The sequence below is a fragment of the Centropristis striata genome, chromosome 22, assembly GCF_030273125.1.
Source record: "Centropristis striata isolate RG_2023a ecotype Rhode Island chromosome 22, C.striata_1.0, whole genome shotgun sequence".
In the NCBI taxonomy this organism is placed as follows: domain Eukaryota; kingdom Metazoa; phylum Chordata; class Actinopteri; order Perciformes; family Serranidae; genus Centropristis; species Centropristis striata.
The window spans coordinates 9781115-9798461 of record NC_081538.1 but is presented as its reverse complement, the minus strand read 5'-3'; the positions used below and the strand labels follow the sequence as shown (position 1 = coordinate 9798461).

At 44.7% G+C, this 17347-nt stretch overlaps 1 protein-coding gene across 1 annotated transcript; it reads right to left on the bottom strand.

The window, feature by feature from the left end:
* Positions 1-13536: 13536 nt before the first annotated feature.
* LOC131961092 (uncharacterized) lies at positions 13537-17048 on the bottom strand. The gene is made up of 2 exons (XM_059326364.1): positions 14509-17048; positions 13537-14467 (listed from the first exon to the last, which is right to left on the bottom strand). Exons 1-2 carry the CDS (start codon positions 16869-16871, stop codon positions 13537-13539), a joined length of 3294 nt encoding a protein of 1097 aa, XP_059182347.1. The 5' UTR covers positions 16872-17048.
* Between the last annotated feature and the right edge of the window lie 299 nt (positions 17049-17347).

The following is a 17347-nucleotide window of genomic DNA, read 5'->3' as shown; positions in this document are numbered from 1 at the left end:
CATGCTCAGACACGGAGATTGCTGCCTGGACGACACTGACTACACGCCTCCCTACACCTCAACCTGACTGATTCATGTTAGCATTAACTGGAGCATTAACTGGATGTTAGTTTTAGCAAAATACAAAACAATATGTATTTTACTTGACTAAGAAAAATGAACAGCGACTCCTTGGAGTGTCTGTTAACTTTCAAATAAACATTCATTAAGTGAAAATACAGTGAAAAGGTCAAAGTTATGAGACCAAACCACTAAACGTCCTTTTTACACTTTGCCGTGGATGCAATGATGATGGCTCCCCTTGTTAGTGACCTGTCAATCAAAGCTAGCCATGCCCCAAATCATATGATTCTTTATCTTCTATTTTCTTCTAAATGGGGCCATTATTTACACTACTAACATCAAATTGTCTTGAAGAAGATTTTTTACTAGTAATTGAGACCATAGTGTTGTCCTAAAAAACATTTCTGAGGTAATAAGGTAATACATCAAGTAAGAAGTTTCATTTTGTATTGAAATGAATGGCCCCAAATGCTTCTGCAGCTGCCATTGGAATTTATGGTAGAATGCAGGCCTAAGGCACTTCCTGGTTTGTCTCACTGCTCAGACCGGGAGGTTGCCGCCTGGTTTATCCAAATAAATATTACCCAAATCCTTTCTTGTTAACGATTATTCACATAATCTGAAAGTTATGTCAGCAACCAACTAATTGTCCTTTCCAAATGTCTTTAACATTACTACAGAAATAAGGACGAAGCAAACCTTGCTAGTGTTGGTGATTACATACAGCTACAAGAGTTACTATCTCCTCTTGTAGCTATATGTTAGCTAACGTGTCGCTGACATTAGTTTATTTAAGTTGTGACTAAGTTATATACACTGTAATGTGTCAGTGAAGTTTGTGACATGCTCAGGGTGTTGAAGGTCCCCAGTAATATAAATAACCTTTTTCAAAATTTGGTTAATACTGTTAGAGATTAATAAAATTTAGCAATTTTCTGCATTATAACCATTAGTATATGCTGCTTAAAAAATTTAGTTAACAGCATAAAACACAGATTGAATATAACAGAACACACACATAGATAACACTTCATGCACAGTCCTGACAGAAAGCAAATGTAATGCAAATTTCTGAGGAACACTAGGATCAGATAGAGAGGGCCAGATAAGGAGAAATGTGTGGAGAATGTATTCCTTCAACAAACGCTGACCGGAAGCTCTAACACCAAGAGACTAGGGATGTAGCCTGGGCGTCATCAAGGACGGGCTGAGTCTAAACCAGGGTGCTGCCCCAACAGTTTGGACCAATCAGATAGTCGTAAAAATTTAACATTATAAATTCTGCGATTTCTGATCAGATTAAGGTCCATGTACATGCTTCATTCTTTCATTAGTGTCTTAATAAATAGTTAAAAGGATATTACTCTCCTCTCTTCTGTTCTGCAAAAACAAACTTTAACAATACAGTTTGGTTTTATGATAAGTATGAATCTACAGCCATAAATTGTTAGCTTAATTTAGCTTAAAGAATAGCCATGTCCAAATCAAATCAAATCAAAATTACTTTATTTATCCCCAATGGGAAATTCAGTGAGTATGTTAGCTCTTCTGTGAATTATTGAAGAATTAGACAGCGAAGGATCTTTTAAAATGTCTAACAAGGTAAAAGAAACAACCCCAAAATGTTTTTTTTTAATAAGGCCGAACAAAATCTATACAGTATATCTTGATACATAATGAGCTTTAGAGCTGCTGGTGGATTTTCTTTTTAACTTAGAGGAGAGCTAGACAAATTTCCCCCCTTATTAGAGAGATAAGGCTCACAGAGTCAGAAACTTCTTTTAAATCTTCTTCTTAAAACCGACTTTTATAGACTTGCTTTTATGTAATGCTTTCTATCATATCACTCTTTTTACTTCTTCACTTTTTACTTTTTTTTTTACTCCTTTTACCTTTTATTTTCTGTGTATCTGAGAGGTTTTTTTTTAATGTGAGAATTGTTTTTAGCCTTATGGCATCATTCTTTCTGTAATTAACTGCTCTCTGTCGAAGCACTAACACAAATAAAGTTATTATTATTATTATTATTATTATTTCCTGTATTTATGCTAGTAAAGCTAACTGTATCCTGGCTTGAGCTTAATATTGAGCAATTATATTTAATGAGATTGATTTTCACTTCTAACTTTGGGAAGAAGACAATAAGCACATTCCCCAAAACTATTCCTTTAAAATAAAAGCTGTCTGGTCTGCGAGCTTTGGCCTGGACTCACATCTGCCAATTCCAGTGTGAAGACGAGTAAAGTGCAGCGTAAGGGCAGTTTTGTCCTAATGATAAAATAGATGTTGATGACAATGCTGTTATAGGAGCTGATACAGCATACAGCTTCTCTCTACATATTTCAAAAGAGAGAGGACAATCAGCTTCTGCTTAATCACCCGTATTAACGCTCGTCCTGAGCTGTGATCAGAAAGCACTACGAGGGTGTGAGCACCAACTGTAAGTGTACTGCTTCCATCAGTGAGCTCTTTTGGAAAATCAATGCAGTCATGCCTCAAGTGTAGACTCAGAGGAAGAATATATCAAAGTTTTAATAATTGGGATTCAACTGATCCCGAGCTGCCTCCCCTACAGTTTCAGCTCTTCACATTTCTAAGAGCTCTTTGCATAACTCGGCATGATTGGTTGTGATTTCTCAAGCAGAACCCTGAGCGCCTGACAAGCCGGTGCGACATCGTTGAAAATGTCACGGCGGGTCAATCAGCACGCTGTCAAATGAAAGCTACCAATTACGTCGCAACCAATCACGCCGCATGCAGGTTTGCATGCAGATTAGCCACAGTGGACTTTTTTTCTCACACTTAAATGTTTGATATTTTTAAAGAAACTGTGTGAGTTGTTGTTAAAGGCTGTAGCCCTGCTGTCATCTCAGGGAGCATAGGGTTCACTTGTCTCCCTTCACTATCTAAACACAACTATTTGGCAAGTCGGATAGAAAGAGAGATAAATATTTGTATGTCATGCTGTTGCTCAGAGTGAAAAGCACCCTGAGAAAAAAAATGCGTGAAGGCGCATTATTCATCACATCACAGCTCTAATAAATTCACCTCCTGATTGTGTGGCAAAAGGAAAAAAAAAAGAAACGTGAGAGAGGAGAGATGTGGAAACACAGTCCACCAGGAGACCACTCTATCATGCTGTCGTAAACCTCTTTTACAAGGACTACCCAGGATTTCTGCACATATAAATCACTTCACTAACATGACCGTAGCATGGTGGCTGACCACAGGCACCGGCTACTAACCACCACAAAAAAAAAGAAGAAGCAGAAAACACTTAAACAGAAACAACACCCTCCCCCATCACACAGTCCAGTTGTAGTGACCCGAAAGGCAGAAAGCAATTTCAGCTGAGAGAACAAGCATTATTACAGGTCTTGATGGAAATGAATGGTGGGGTGGAGAGCTCGACAGGGTAATGCGTCACATTCCTTGTACCTCTTTCTGGGTCAGGCGTTTCCTTAGATTACCTGTCGCATGTGGCACAGACGTACATGCTCACTTACACACACACATACACACACATACACACACACCGCTTGGTCATGGGCACATTTTAAACAATGGGCCACTGGGCACCGCCATACAAAAGGCCCCACACTGCAAAAAAAGAAAAGTTGGGTGAACTCAAAATTTCAAGGCAACAAACTTCGATAAAATTTTAAGTTGGACAATTAAACTAAATATTTTAAGTTTTGTTTTTGAGTTTGCTCAACTCTGAATTTCTCTGGCACGAATGTAAAGCCGCTATGAATGTCAGCTAATGTTGTGACCACAATTTTGAGTTAGCATTGATACGCTAATGGCTACTCTTGTAGCTGTAACAAGTAGCGCCGCTAGCATCAGTTAGCCGCTAGCTTTCGCTAATGACCGAATTTCATAACAAAGAAATAAGAGTTAGCAGAACTATTGTCCCTTGTTTTGAACCCCAACTTAAAGATATAAGTAACAACAACTCACCAACTTGTTTTTGAGCATACAACTGGCTTCCTTTGTTGTACTAACTTATATTATTTCCCTAAATGTCAGAAATTTATATTTCCAAGTTTTACCAAATTAAATCACTGTTTTAGGCCAAAAAAATACAAGTTGGCTTTTTTTTGCAGTGCACCACCTCTTCTACATAGGAGCGAGACACAGACTTTATAGTTCTTTGGCTTATTTTTGTTGTCGTCCTCTTTACAGTTGTTTTGTGTCTTATTTGTTGCAATTTTGTGTCTCTTTGTGGTCACATTGTGACTTTGCAGCAGTTTTGGATCTCTTTGTAGTTATTTTGGTCTCTGACGTCCCTTTGTGTCTCTTTGCAGCAGTTTTGTATTTCTTTGTAGTTCAGTCTCATATTTTTGTTTTATGATTCTTTTTGGTCATTGTAAGTTACTATGTGTCACTGTGAGTGACATTTTGTACGTGAGGGCCAGGAGACACTCCTGACACTGAGGGTCCTTGGCCTTTGCCTGGTAAACCCTCTCAGTAATCTATCCATGTTCTTGGTAGCCATGTGTGGATTCAGATATTTGAGTTTGTATTCTGCGAGTAATGTCATTCAGTCAGCATCATATGGGTCGTCTAGAGTCATTATTGACTGATAATAAGGCTGCTGGCAAGGATGACTTGTTGGCAACATCTTGCCTCCTCACCATATTATACAGGAATATGATATAGCCTCCGAATTAATTAACTCCCACTGTGAGACTATGAGGAGTATGTTTACAGGCTTTTAAAGGTTGCCATTGGAGATGGTTTTGAAACATATTTTATATTTCCTGCCTTTGAAATGGAGAAATCTGTTCATCAGTTATTAGCAGACACAGACTCTTTAAGCACAAAAAGACAACAAACAGCGAGCCTGCAGTCATATTGACTGGGCTAGAAATTAATTTGTGTTCTGCTCAACATTAATTAATCACTTTTAAGAATGGTACCTTTAGCCAAACTACACAGGATGTTTTGACATTGGTAGTCCTCAGAACATCCTCGTGTCCAAGAAGCGTCCATTCAGAAATTAATTACTGTCTTGCCATGGCTGCACCATCACTGAGAGTGCAAGCTGTTTTAATTAGCACAGTGAGAGCTTAAGTTATTCACTCAGTTAATTCTCTGTAATGCAGCACACGCCAATAAATGTGCATGCAGTTCACCCGAGTGAAGTGTATATGCAGAGGAGCGATTGTGTATAGGCCAGTGTGTTTGCACGCATGCACATGTACCGTATGTATGCATGCACACACAATGTACGGTATACACACAGCTGGAAGGTACGCAGCCAGACACACAAAGGGACAACAAAAGAGGAAGAAAATCATCTAAGCCATTTCCCGCATTGTTAACAGCCAGTTTAAAGAGCTCGATGCATTCCACAGAGATAGCGAACACAGCCGTATCTTTTCAGCACCTGTGCATGTTTCCAAATCCCTTTCCCCTACTCTGAGACAATCAATAGAAAGCTTTTTCGCAGTGGACAGCCAGGAATACAAAGGACCCTCGGGTAATAAAAGTCAGTCCGGGATGTCGCAACTTCAATCTCTCAGCCGCTGGTAAACATCATTGATGAGTAAATAAAGAAAACATGCAGCAGCCCTCCTGGCAGCCACTTCTCTCTGCAGGTCAGGACTGGACTTTCATTCATCTTCACATGATTGTAAAAAAAGAACAACAACAATAGAAAGATGTCTTCCCTACCTCGGTAGACATTAAAGGCGGCATGTTGGTAACAAATGTGCACGCTATCGTGACAAGTTGAGGGGAACGTGGGAGAATTCCAACAATATTAGAATCATAAACTCTGGATTTGTGTCATTTTAGGTAGACTATATTGTCATTCTTCTTTCAGGCAAGCATCTTGGCCTTCACATTAAAAAGAAATACAGACTACTGTACATTCAGAAAACAACAGCTCTTAGACAGTTGTTTCCCTCGTGACCCGTAACTCGTTGTTTGCTATTCTGTGGTGCAAGAAGCCAAGACATATCTGATCAGCTCAACTGGTGGTCCATCTCATTCACTCATGTTTTATATAAGACTTTGCTTCGTGCTTTGCATCACTGTAGAACATTGCATTCCAAGGCTGCTTAGAGAAACCGGGATATGCATGAAAAATGACTTTCCAGTGGTCCACTGGGGTTATACATACTATTACACATGTTAAAGCTACTGCATACAGCTCCAGCACAAACTTGAATTATTTATGGATTCTTTACCATTCTGTAATACAAAAGTATATGAAGCAGTTCTCAGCATGCATGAGGCTACCTTCGCTGACAACCTAATATCAATAGGATTTCTGTTTCCTTTCGCCCGCAAGTGAGAAACATCTGAAGGTCATTCTTGCATAAATTCTCAGTGCACAGATGAAAAAGCATCATAGGGTAGCCATTTCCATTTGCTGTTTCAGTCAATATATTGAATATGCATCAGGTCATGATTTCTAATGCTCCTCCGGTCCACACAGAGGTAATTAAACCGAATATGATCAACGGCCGGGTGTTAAAGCAGCTCAACCTGAAACAGCAGCTTAGCAACTGGAGGTGAAGCAGCAGTTGTGGGTAAGGGGAGTAGATTAACAGTCAGGGAAGAAGGTAATCATAGAGACCTATCAAGAAAATAATTAAAAAATAAACTGTTTGGACCTGACGGTGTCCTTGAAGGCATCGTTAAAGCGCCGCCATGAGAGCTGCTTCAGAGAGATTTTAATCTTCCTCAGTTTTTGAATAAGAAATGATTCAATTATTCAGACAAACTTAATTTGTATAGCACATTTCGTACATTAAAATGCAATGAGCCCTTCAGGTGATGAGACAGGTTGACTGGTCTCATGCTTCATTCATGATGATCAGTGGAGCAATTAATACACATGCTACTTTGGTTAATTTCCCTCTCTAGATGTGACATCAAGACATGGCTATTGTTTTTATGAAAAACAGGCTGTTATTTAAGACCACAAAATGCAATTAAAAGGTTCAGCATTTGGATGTAAACAACTTTTCGCAAGCAGAAGGGTTACAGTAATCTTGATGCAGAAGAAGAAGAAAGGGGATAACTCTCATTTCATAGTGGATAGATTCACTTTACTTTTCTGAAATGATGCTTTCGTAAAATAAGCTCATTGGCTCTCTTGTAGAGAGTTTAATAAGAAGACTGATACCAGCCTCTCTCTTAAAAGAGTCCTCCATCGATTAGCATTGTTCTGTTATACTGTCAGACTCATAAAGAACAATGAAGCATCAAAATTGATGCAGCAGAACAAAAGAAATCATCTTTTTATTCCATGCATCTTTGTTCCTTGTCAAAACCTGGCAGCTAAGTTACCCACGATGCAACTCAACCCAACACTTCGATCGGAGATCCAGGTGTGTTATACTGAGAATGTCGTCCCCCATAAAACACCTACAGCAGGTTATTATCAACCAGATTATGTGTAACATCTAGTGGCTCTACTACTTTCGACGGAAACCAAGGTGTTCGTGTCCCCATAGAAACCAAAGTCAACATTAATATTTTTAGTTTACACACAATATGTAGTTTAACTTCCATATGAAGCTACGTCACATTCTGCTGCTGGTAGACCTGTTTCCTAAACTTAACCAAGTAGTTTTGTTGCTGGAACCTAATCAAACTGCGAATGAGGACTTGTTGTTCTCCTGCTATGCCTTTCAGGGTGCTAATTTTGGAAACGCTCCTTTGGTTTGAAGTTAGAACCAGGAGATGGTTAGAACATCTACCAGCTAGCTGTCCAAAGGTAAAATCAAAAAACAAACTTAAAAGAAATGCCTGTGTGTCAGACTGCTGTGTATCTTTGCTTATCAGCTAGAAATAGTGTATGTTCACTGTCACAGTTTGGCAAAAATGTCACATTGACGCTGTGGGTTACTAAACATGAGACTTGTTCCGGCCTACTACTCGGTCACTCTGAAACCAGAGGGTAAAATTAGATTTTATACAGAGGTGGAAAAAGGATTCAGATCCCAACCAAAGTACAAAAGTATCAACATCAAAATAAAGTATGAAAAGTACTTGTTATCCAGAATGGCCTCACTCAGATTGTTATTTGAAAACAATAGTGGCATGTGTTTTGTTTGGTTTCATATGTTATGTTATATTCCTATATTGTCATACATTTGTTTGGTTTCATATATTATGTGTGATATTGTTAGTAGTTTAATAGTTTTATGGTTGACTGTGGGTAGAGTGTGGGTTTTAAAGAAAACTTAAACTATCTAATGAATGTGTATGTGTTTTAGTTTCACGGTGCTCGGTGATGGAATAAAATTGTGTACCAGTTGAACTCTACGCTGTCTCATTGATTCCAAGGGCTGTAACACAGATTGTTTTATGTATTCCAAATATATTATTTTATCGTAATTTTTGATGCATTTATGTAAGTAGCATTTTAATGTTGTCCAGGTAGGGCTAGTTTTAACCACTTAATATACTGTTATGAGGTTTAATTCATAAAAATGTTTAATCATTTTTAATTGATTCCAACAACATGCACTTACGTTTAATTGGTGACTCTAAATTGCCCGTAGGTGTGAATGAGAGCATGATTGTCTGTCTCTATGTGTCAGCCCTGTGATAGTCTGGCGTCCTGTCCAGGGTGTACCCCGCCTCTCGCCCAATGACAGCTGGGATAGAGTCCAGCCCCCCGCGACCCGAGTGCGGATAATCGGTAAAGGATAATGAATTAATGAATGATTTTCATTTTAAATCTCAACCTGAGAAGTAACTACAGCTGTCAGTTAAATGTGGTGGAGTAAAAAGTACAATATTTGCCTCAAAATGTAGTGGAGTAGAAGTATAAAGTCACATAAAATGGAAATACTCAAGTACATTTTTTAGGTAAATGGTACATAGTTACCTTCCACTACTGATTTTATATTGTCATTTAAATTAGACCATGTTACTTTACCCAGATAAACATACAGTTTGCTTGTGTAGTTGCCTTGCACAAACACTGCACACATACACAGGAAGAAAGTCTTTTTCATCCAAATGGAACAGCTGGACTGGAAATGTAGCAACAGGTCCTTCTTCACCCGCTAACACATCACCTGACAGCCAGAAAACACAGTCTACTTTCCTCTCTGTCTCTTTGTTCCCTCTCTCATCAGTCTCTTTGTCTTGCCTTCTCTCCTCCTCACTGTCTGCTCCTCTCTCTTGCCGCTCCACCTCCTTACCCCCCCACCCCAGTCTCCTTTTCTTTCTCTGTGAATTTCTCTCTCTAAGCAGTCGCACTCCAGCCAAAACAGATGAGTCTGGAATGTTCCCACACTGCACACAACGATGGATGACAGCAGTCCTGGCGGGATTGTGTGTGTGTGTGTGTGTGTGTGTGTTCTTGCCTCCATATAAGAGTATTTTCTCATCGTTTTCTTTCTCTCTTCAGCAATTCATTTTTGTCTTGTTCATGCTAACACCTATGCACACAGACTCTCACTGTCTCTCCAGTGTCTCCCTGCCTCTCTTTCTCTATTTTTCCTCTGTTCAGGGACATCCAGTCATCTGCCTCTGAATTAGGCTATTCCATGCCGTTGCCCAATTGCCCAACAGCATTAGGCTCTGACCGCAGCAGTTAAACTGAGCGAGGGCCTCAGCCTGCCTCTAAATCCCACAGTAAAACCCAGACATTACCATCTGTGTGGACGCTAGCATTTTTCTTGCAGCATATATGTGTCATACATGTGTTGCAGGGATACATCTGACAGTCCCGGGGTGACAGAGTGTGTTTGATCACTGAAGGACAGGTGTACTCTTTCCTCCCCCCTGCTTTGCTCTGATACATAGCCATGGGCACACCTGCCTGCCTCCATCCCTCCGCCATCTATCTTCCTCCTCTCTGTATCTGCCTTTTTTTTTCTATCCCTGATTTTCTCACATTTCTTTCCTTTTTTCAGCTGTAGAGTAAGCCTTAAAAGCTGTCTTCCCAGCACATACACACTATTTATCGGGTCATCTTTGCTTTCCATTCCTGAATTTGTTTGCCTCTCTCTCTCTATCTCTCTCTCTCTCTTTCTTCACTTCACTCGGAGCCCGGCTGGCTAACATCGTGAGCCAGCTGTGAGGCTGCAATCAAACGAGCTCCTGCTGGACCCCCTAGGGTTCTGCTGACACTACACACACACATACACATAAATAAAGAAGGAAATGTGTGCAAGTCTTTGCATGCTCCCACATGCACGCACAAACACACACACACACACACACACACACACACACACAATCACAGTGAAACCAGCAGGTTAGGGGACACTAATAATCAAATCTTGGCCAAAACTGTGCATAATTTTGGTTCTGATTTGGCTTTGGCTCTTTCCACAAAAGGATTCCTTTATTATTCAAAGAACAAATTCTACTTGAATCTCCTTTAGGCTCTTTTCTGCCTCTGGGTTAAGGTCATGGTATAAATTCTGAACATCTTTTGCACTGAATGGATATGAAGTGAACATACACACACACACACACACACACACACAGACAGACAAACACACACACACACGCACACACACACCCACACACACACACACACACACACACACACACACAGTACATCTGTACAAGACAAACAATTACTGACAAGTGCAAGAAGTAAACACAACCCCTGATAAACATGCAGGAGAACAAAAGACCTCTTGTAAATCTATCATCTGGTGAAGCTGCCATCCCTTAATCCCCCTTCAACCCAACCTTTCTCAATGCCTGAGCTACACTTTAAAGCCAGCTGACTGCTTGTTACAGGCAGTAAACAGGTATGTCTCCAGTCAGTGCCTGAGTGCGTTGTTATGTCATGGTTGAGAAGAGACCCCCAGTGCGCCTGCATAACCCACTTACCGGCAGTCAGACAGACTGAAGATCGGAGGAGCAGGCTTAGGTGAGTCATGCATCAGCACTGCATTAGCTGAAGAGAGAATTTCAAGGCAGGATGGGAGTCTATAGAGAGACAGCACAGGGAGCTGGGCTAGCTTTCTGTCTGACTTCAAATTCTGCTCAATGAAGGGTTTCATAAGGACATTTCAAATATTGCACACACCTCGCTGCTCCAGTCTTCCATAATCCACCTATATCCATCTTAACTTACACTTTCTTTCAGCATAGGTAACCTCCCTGCAGGGCTGAGAGTAAGCCTAATTATAGGGTAAAACGCATATAGGAGGAGTTAGACATTTCATTGAAACCATTCTCATGTTTGAATTGCAAAGATGTAGCTGAAGGCTGCAGCCAGTTATCTTAGCTTAGCATAAAAACTGAAAACACATTGAAACAGCAGGGCTGGTTTTGTCCAAAGGTAACATAATCCGCCTAGCACAACTTCTAAAGCCGTGTTCACATCAAATGCGAAAGGGAATCTTCGCCTCACATTACTAATGTCAGTTTGACTGCAGAATAATTTGTGTCGTTTGCATTACAAATGTGAAATGTGCTGGCATATGCAATGCTGCCATCTTGCCATCATCAACCATGGCTTCAATAAACACTATTGGTGGTTTGTAGTCTACTTGTTGTTGAACTCCCACATAAGTTGGAAAACCAAACACCATCATGTCTGGGTTCATAACATCATCTGGAGGCACTCAGTTGTTGAATTTCATTGCTTTCTACAGGAACTGTGTCTAGATGATGATGTACCAACAATAAACAGATTTTGCTCCCTTAATAACTACCTTTCATGACGATTTGCAAAAAGTCTAAATTCATGATTTGTCATGACTGTTAGCAAGATGACAAGCAAACAACTATTAAATTGTTTGTTTTCTGAATGGAGTTTGGTTTCATCCAGGTTAGACTACACATGCAAATCTTAACACTGACAAGATAATTTTATTTATTTTGCCTCTCAAGGTTGTTCTGGAAATGTCCCTGTTGTGGGACAAATAAAGGAAATCTTAATCTTAATCTTCCTTTTTTCTCTCCATTCTTTATGCTAAAATAAGCTAACTGGCTGCAGTCCTCAGCTTCATATTTAGTGTACAAGAAAGCCAATAGTTATGTAACTAAAATGTCCGCAACTATTTGTTGTAATGAGTATTCAAGATTTAATCTTCAAAATAGCAGAAGTATTGTTGCTTTCACAATTAAATGTGATGTTGCTCAACAAACAACAACATCTCTGTGTTCAGAACTATTCGTGACATTACATCAAAGGATTGAAACTGTTAAGAGTACCATAAATTTCCAACCATCCAAATCGAGCTCCCATGTGACATAAAAAGATATTTATCGCCTGCTTTATTTGACTTTGAATATGTCTGGAGTCCCCAGTTGTGAGATCTGAATAGGAGACTCATCTGTTTCACTAGCATAGCTCAGCCTAGTCCTGTCCCATCTCAACCCAACTGTGACAACAGAGCTAATTACAGAACCTCCGATCCCACAGTGCTGACAGTCTTGTTAGCCTCCGATTTACACTTTTAATTGAATCAAGCGTATCGGCATCATCTGGCTCATACTAAGTATATTTGGCTGCTTACAAGAGCCAATATCCAGAGCAGTTCACTTTGATTAAGGATGAGTTTAAAATTAGCAATCCATACTGATGACACACCTGGAAAAGGCCCCATTCACATATATTATGTGATAATTTCATGGATTTTTCTACATCTGCTCACATTCTGAGTCCAATGCTGCATGCACCTACATACAGCAATAACCTGTGTTTTTATCATCCAGATAAGACAGTGAAGGGTTTTTATGTGTTCATGGGGCCAAGATGACAATGAGGAGGCGGTGCAGATGTCCGCCCACACAATACACCACAAAATACACTTAATTCCTTTATCCTGCCATAATCTTGACCTTCACTTTACAAGACAGCATATGTGTAATAACTGAGGCTACAAGGTCTGCTTCGCCCTACCCCCCTCTGTATCAGCTCATAAATCCTCACCCAGAGTAACTCCAATCCTTGTACCAGGAATAATCTCTTCACATCTCCACCTTGCATTTGAAAATCTATACATTTCATCTTATCTTGGCAGAAAATGTTAAAGGAGAATCAAAACTTTTGCCTTCCAGATAAATTCTGGAAAACCCTGATCACGCTTATATAAACCAGACATTCTACAAAACTTTAGGTTATTTACATAACCCCGGTTCTCTGAGTAATATGAGTGAGATGTCTCACTATGGGATGCACGCCCCCGCTGCAGACCTCAGAAGCATTAATCTCAATACGCCAATCCTGATTGGCTGGTAAACGTGTCCGTCCGTCCGCCCGCGGTAGTCCCACCTCCTATAAGTACCGCCTGCGGACGGGAACACGTCATTCAAGATAAGCACCTCTTCTCACCCGCCCAAGCAAGAAGGGTTGTCTGGTGAGACATCTCACTCATATTACTCAGAGAACCGGGGTTATGTAAATAACCTAAAGTTCTCTTTCATAATATTTCGTTCGATGTCTCACTATGGGATATGGTTGCTCCCGTATTGCCAGACAAGCTTATCCAGCGTCCACCAACCCTCAGGGAAACCAATCTGTTCCAATCAGGACATCAACACCGCGCTTGCCACGCAAGGAGCGGAGACGTCCAACATATAGAAGCGGACAAAAGTGAGAGGCGAGGACCAACTCGCCGCCGCACAAATGTCCTGAACAGACACTCCCCTGAACAAGGCCCAGGATGTAGCCACGCCCCGAGTCGAGTGCGCTCGCAGACCCACAGGTGGCTGCAAACCCTGACCCGCATAGGCCAAAGCAATCGCCTCCACCACCCAGTGGGACAGGCGCTGCTTCGTAATAGGCTTCCCTCTATGAGGACTAGCCCAGGAGACGAACAGCTGATCGCTCCTCCTGAACCCCCCAGTCCTATCCACATAGGTGCGCACAGCACGGACTGGACATAACGCATGCGACCGCAGCTCACCAGATGAGGCAGCAAAGGCCACAAGGTCAATAGGAGAACATGAGCCCACCACCTTAGGCACAAAAGCCGGGTTGGGCCTCAAGGTCATCCTCACATCCCCCGGGAAGAACTGAGTGCACGACGGGTGCACCGAGAGCGCATGAATGTCACTAACCCGCTTCGCCGAAGCCAGAGCCAGTAACAACACCGCCTTGAGAGACACGTGTTTCAAGTCGGCCCCCTCCAGTGGTTCAAACGGAGGGCCCTTGAGCCCCTCCAAAACCACAGCCAGGTCCCAAGGCGGCACCAGCGGCCTGGACACGGGGAGAAGCCTGCGCGCCCCCTTCATAAAACGGCAAACGAGTGGGTGCTGGCCCACCGTCAGCCTCCCAAACCCCACGTGGCACGCGGCAATAGCCGCCAAGTACACCTTAACCGTGGAGAAAGCCTTCCGATTGTCAATCAGGTCCTGCAAGAATGACAAAATCACCCCCACCGGACACTGAAGAGGAACGTGGCCGTTACTGTGGCACCACTCCTCAAACACCCTCCACTTGCAGTCATACAGAGACCTAGTGGAGGCGGCTCGAGCACTCTGAATAGTGGAAATCACTCGCTGTGAGAGACCCCCAGCTGACAGATTGAGCCACTCAGGGGCCAAGCCCAGAGTGCCAGGCGCTCCGGGTGCGGATGGAAGACCATCCCCCCCCCTTGCGACAGCAGGTCCCTGCGCAGCGGGAGCTGCCAGGGTTGGGTGCACAGCAACCGATATATCTCCGCCAGCCAATGCATCGCAGGCCAATGCGGAGCCACCAGAATCAGCGCGTGGCCGTGCTCCCTCACTCTGGACAGAGTGGGGGGTATCAAGGCCAGGGGAGGGAACGCATAAAGAAGCTCGCGCGGCCAGGCGTGCGCTAACGCGTCTATGCCGAGGGGAGCATCCACGCCGCGCAGAGAGTAAAACAGCGCGCACTGCGCGTTCTCTCGCGACGCGAACAGATCCACCGCGGCCCGACCGTAACGGGACCACAACTGCTCCACAACCTCCGGGTGCAGAGTCCATTCCCCGTACACTGGCGCGCCCCTGGACAACAGGTCCGCGCCCGTGTTCAGGACTCCCGGAGCATGCGTCGCTCTCAGAGAGAGGAGACGACCGCAGCTCCACAGGATCAGTCTGCGTGCCAACATGTGCAGCTGACGGGAGCGTAAACCCCCCTGACGGTTGATATACGCCACCGTCGTCGTATTGTCCGTCCTCACCAGGACATGATGACCCATGAGAGACGGAAGAAAATGTTTCAGGGAGAGGAACACCGCTGAAAGCTCCAGAAAATTTATGTGAGACCGCTGGAGGCCCACACTCCAGACGCCCCTCACAGACCGGCCCTCGTGAATCCCGCCCCATCCCGTCAGGCTGGCGTCCGTAGTGACCACCTTCCTGGACAGAACGGAGCCCATGGGTACCCCGCGGGTCAGAAAGGACGGGACTCGCCAGTGGCGCAGCGACCTGGCGCACCCCGGCACCATCCGTGCGCCATGACGCACGGGGTCCAGCCCACATGAGGCCACCCACAGCTGGAATTCCCTCATGTGGAGGCGACCGAGACGGACTACGAGAATGGCAGACGCCATCAACCCGAGTAACCGAAGACACAACCTGAATCGAACAGATTTCCCCGGACGAAAAAGCGCGAGACATGTCCTGAAGACCCTCACACGCTCCGCCGAGAGGCGCGCCGTGAAAGACACCGAGTCCAGGGATAATCCCAGAAAGATTATCTCCTGCGCCGGGGACAGCACGCTCTTTTCCGCGTTTATCACGAAACCCAGATCCACCAGGTGTTGCATGAGAATACGCGTGTGCGCTCTGGCCTCCTGCTCCGACTGTGCCAGCAGCAGCCAGTCGTCCAGATATGTGGCCAGGCGAATGCCCTGCCGTCTCAGCGGGGCTATCGCCGCTTCCGTGCACCGCACAAACACCCTCGGGCTTAAAGACAGGCCGAAGGGAAGTACGCGATACTCGTAGCAGATCCCCTGGAAAGCGAACCTCAGATACTTTCTGTGGGGAGGATAGATCGGGATGTGGAAATATGCGTCTTTCAGATCGACAGAAGTGAACCAATCGTTCTGCCGCACAAGGCGCAACAGGGATGCATGTGTAAGCATCCTGAATTTGTATTTCCTGAGAAATTTGTTCAGAGCACGTAAATCCAGGATAGGGCGAATACCGGTCCCCCCCCGTTTGGGAACCAGAAAATACCTGGAGTAAAAACCGCTCTGACACTGTGCGGGGGGAACGACACAAATTGCTCTTTTGTTTAACAGCGAGAGGATTTCCTCCTGCAAAACACGAGCTGACTCCCCCCGAGCCTGAGAGTGTATTATACCGGCGAAACGCGGAGGAACGGCGGCGAACTGCAGCCTGTAACCCCGCGAAATCGTCCTCAACACCCAAGGCGGAGCCGCGAGTGCGGCCCATCTCTCCCACCTGAGGGAGAGAGTGGTCTCGCACCGCAGCCCCTCCACCACGAGAGGCCCCAGCCGCGGTGCGGTGGCGGCCTCCCGTGGTGGAACAGTGGCACGGCACCCGGACGGCACAGTGGACGGCCGTCCGGGTGGGCAGCGCGGCGGCCCCGCCGTCCCCGCCTCGGCTTTTACCCGAGGGGGAACAGCGAGCGTTGCCACCGCGCTGCTCATTGTGATTCTTTTGGCTTTTATTAGCTGCGCCCTCGGCACTCGGCCTGGATGCGGCAGCGGGACACATTTTATTTTCTTTGAGAAAATGTGTGTGTGTGTGCGTGCTTGTGGACGTAAGACAGGGGCAACCGCTGAACTCTCCGCCGTCAAACGTCCATCTCTCCCGGCTCGCTCTGGCGCAGGCCGTGGCGGCTGGGAGGCGGGGGCGTGGGGGGCCCCCGGGCACACGCTGAAAAGCCGAACAGGTGGGGCTGGAGAACGGGGAACGTCCAGCTGCATCACCGGTGGAGAGAGGGGCGGTCAGGCCGCTCTCTTCTTTTTCCTGGCCTGGCCGGTAGCTTGCGCGGGCGGGGCCGGCGGAGCCGCGGCCGGGACCGAGGGTTTTCTGGGCCAGCTGGGCCGACCTGGCTGGGAAGGCGGCGCAGGCTGGGGTCTTGGCTGCTTAGGCACTTTAAACCGTGAAACCTGGGAAGCAGCCTGTGCGAAGGTTTTACGCTGCGCAGGTGGAGAGGGCGCAGGGGGCTTACGGGGGAGGCAGAGCTGGAGAGCCTCATCCTCCTTCTTTTTGGCTTCACACCGCCGTTGCATTGAAGCCAACACGGAGCCAAAAATCCCCTCCGGGACAATGGGCATGTCCAGGACGTCGTCCTTCTCCCTGTCCGACAGGTTGGCGAGGTTGAGCCACCGCGCCCGTTCCTGCAGGACCATGGTCCCCATCGCTTTCCCCGTGGCCTGGACCGCGCAGCGTTGGACAC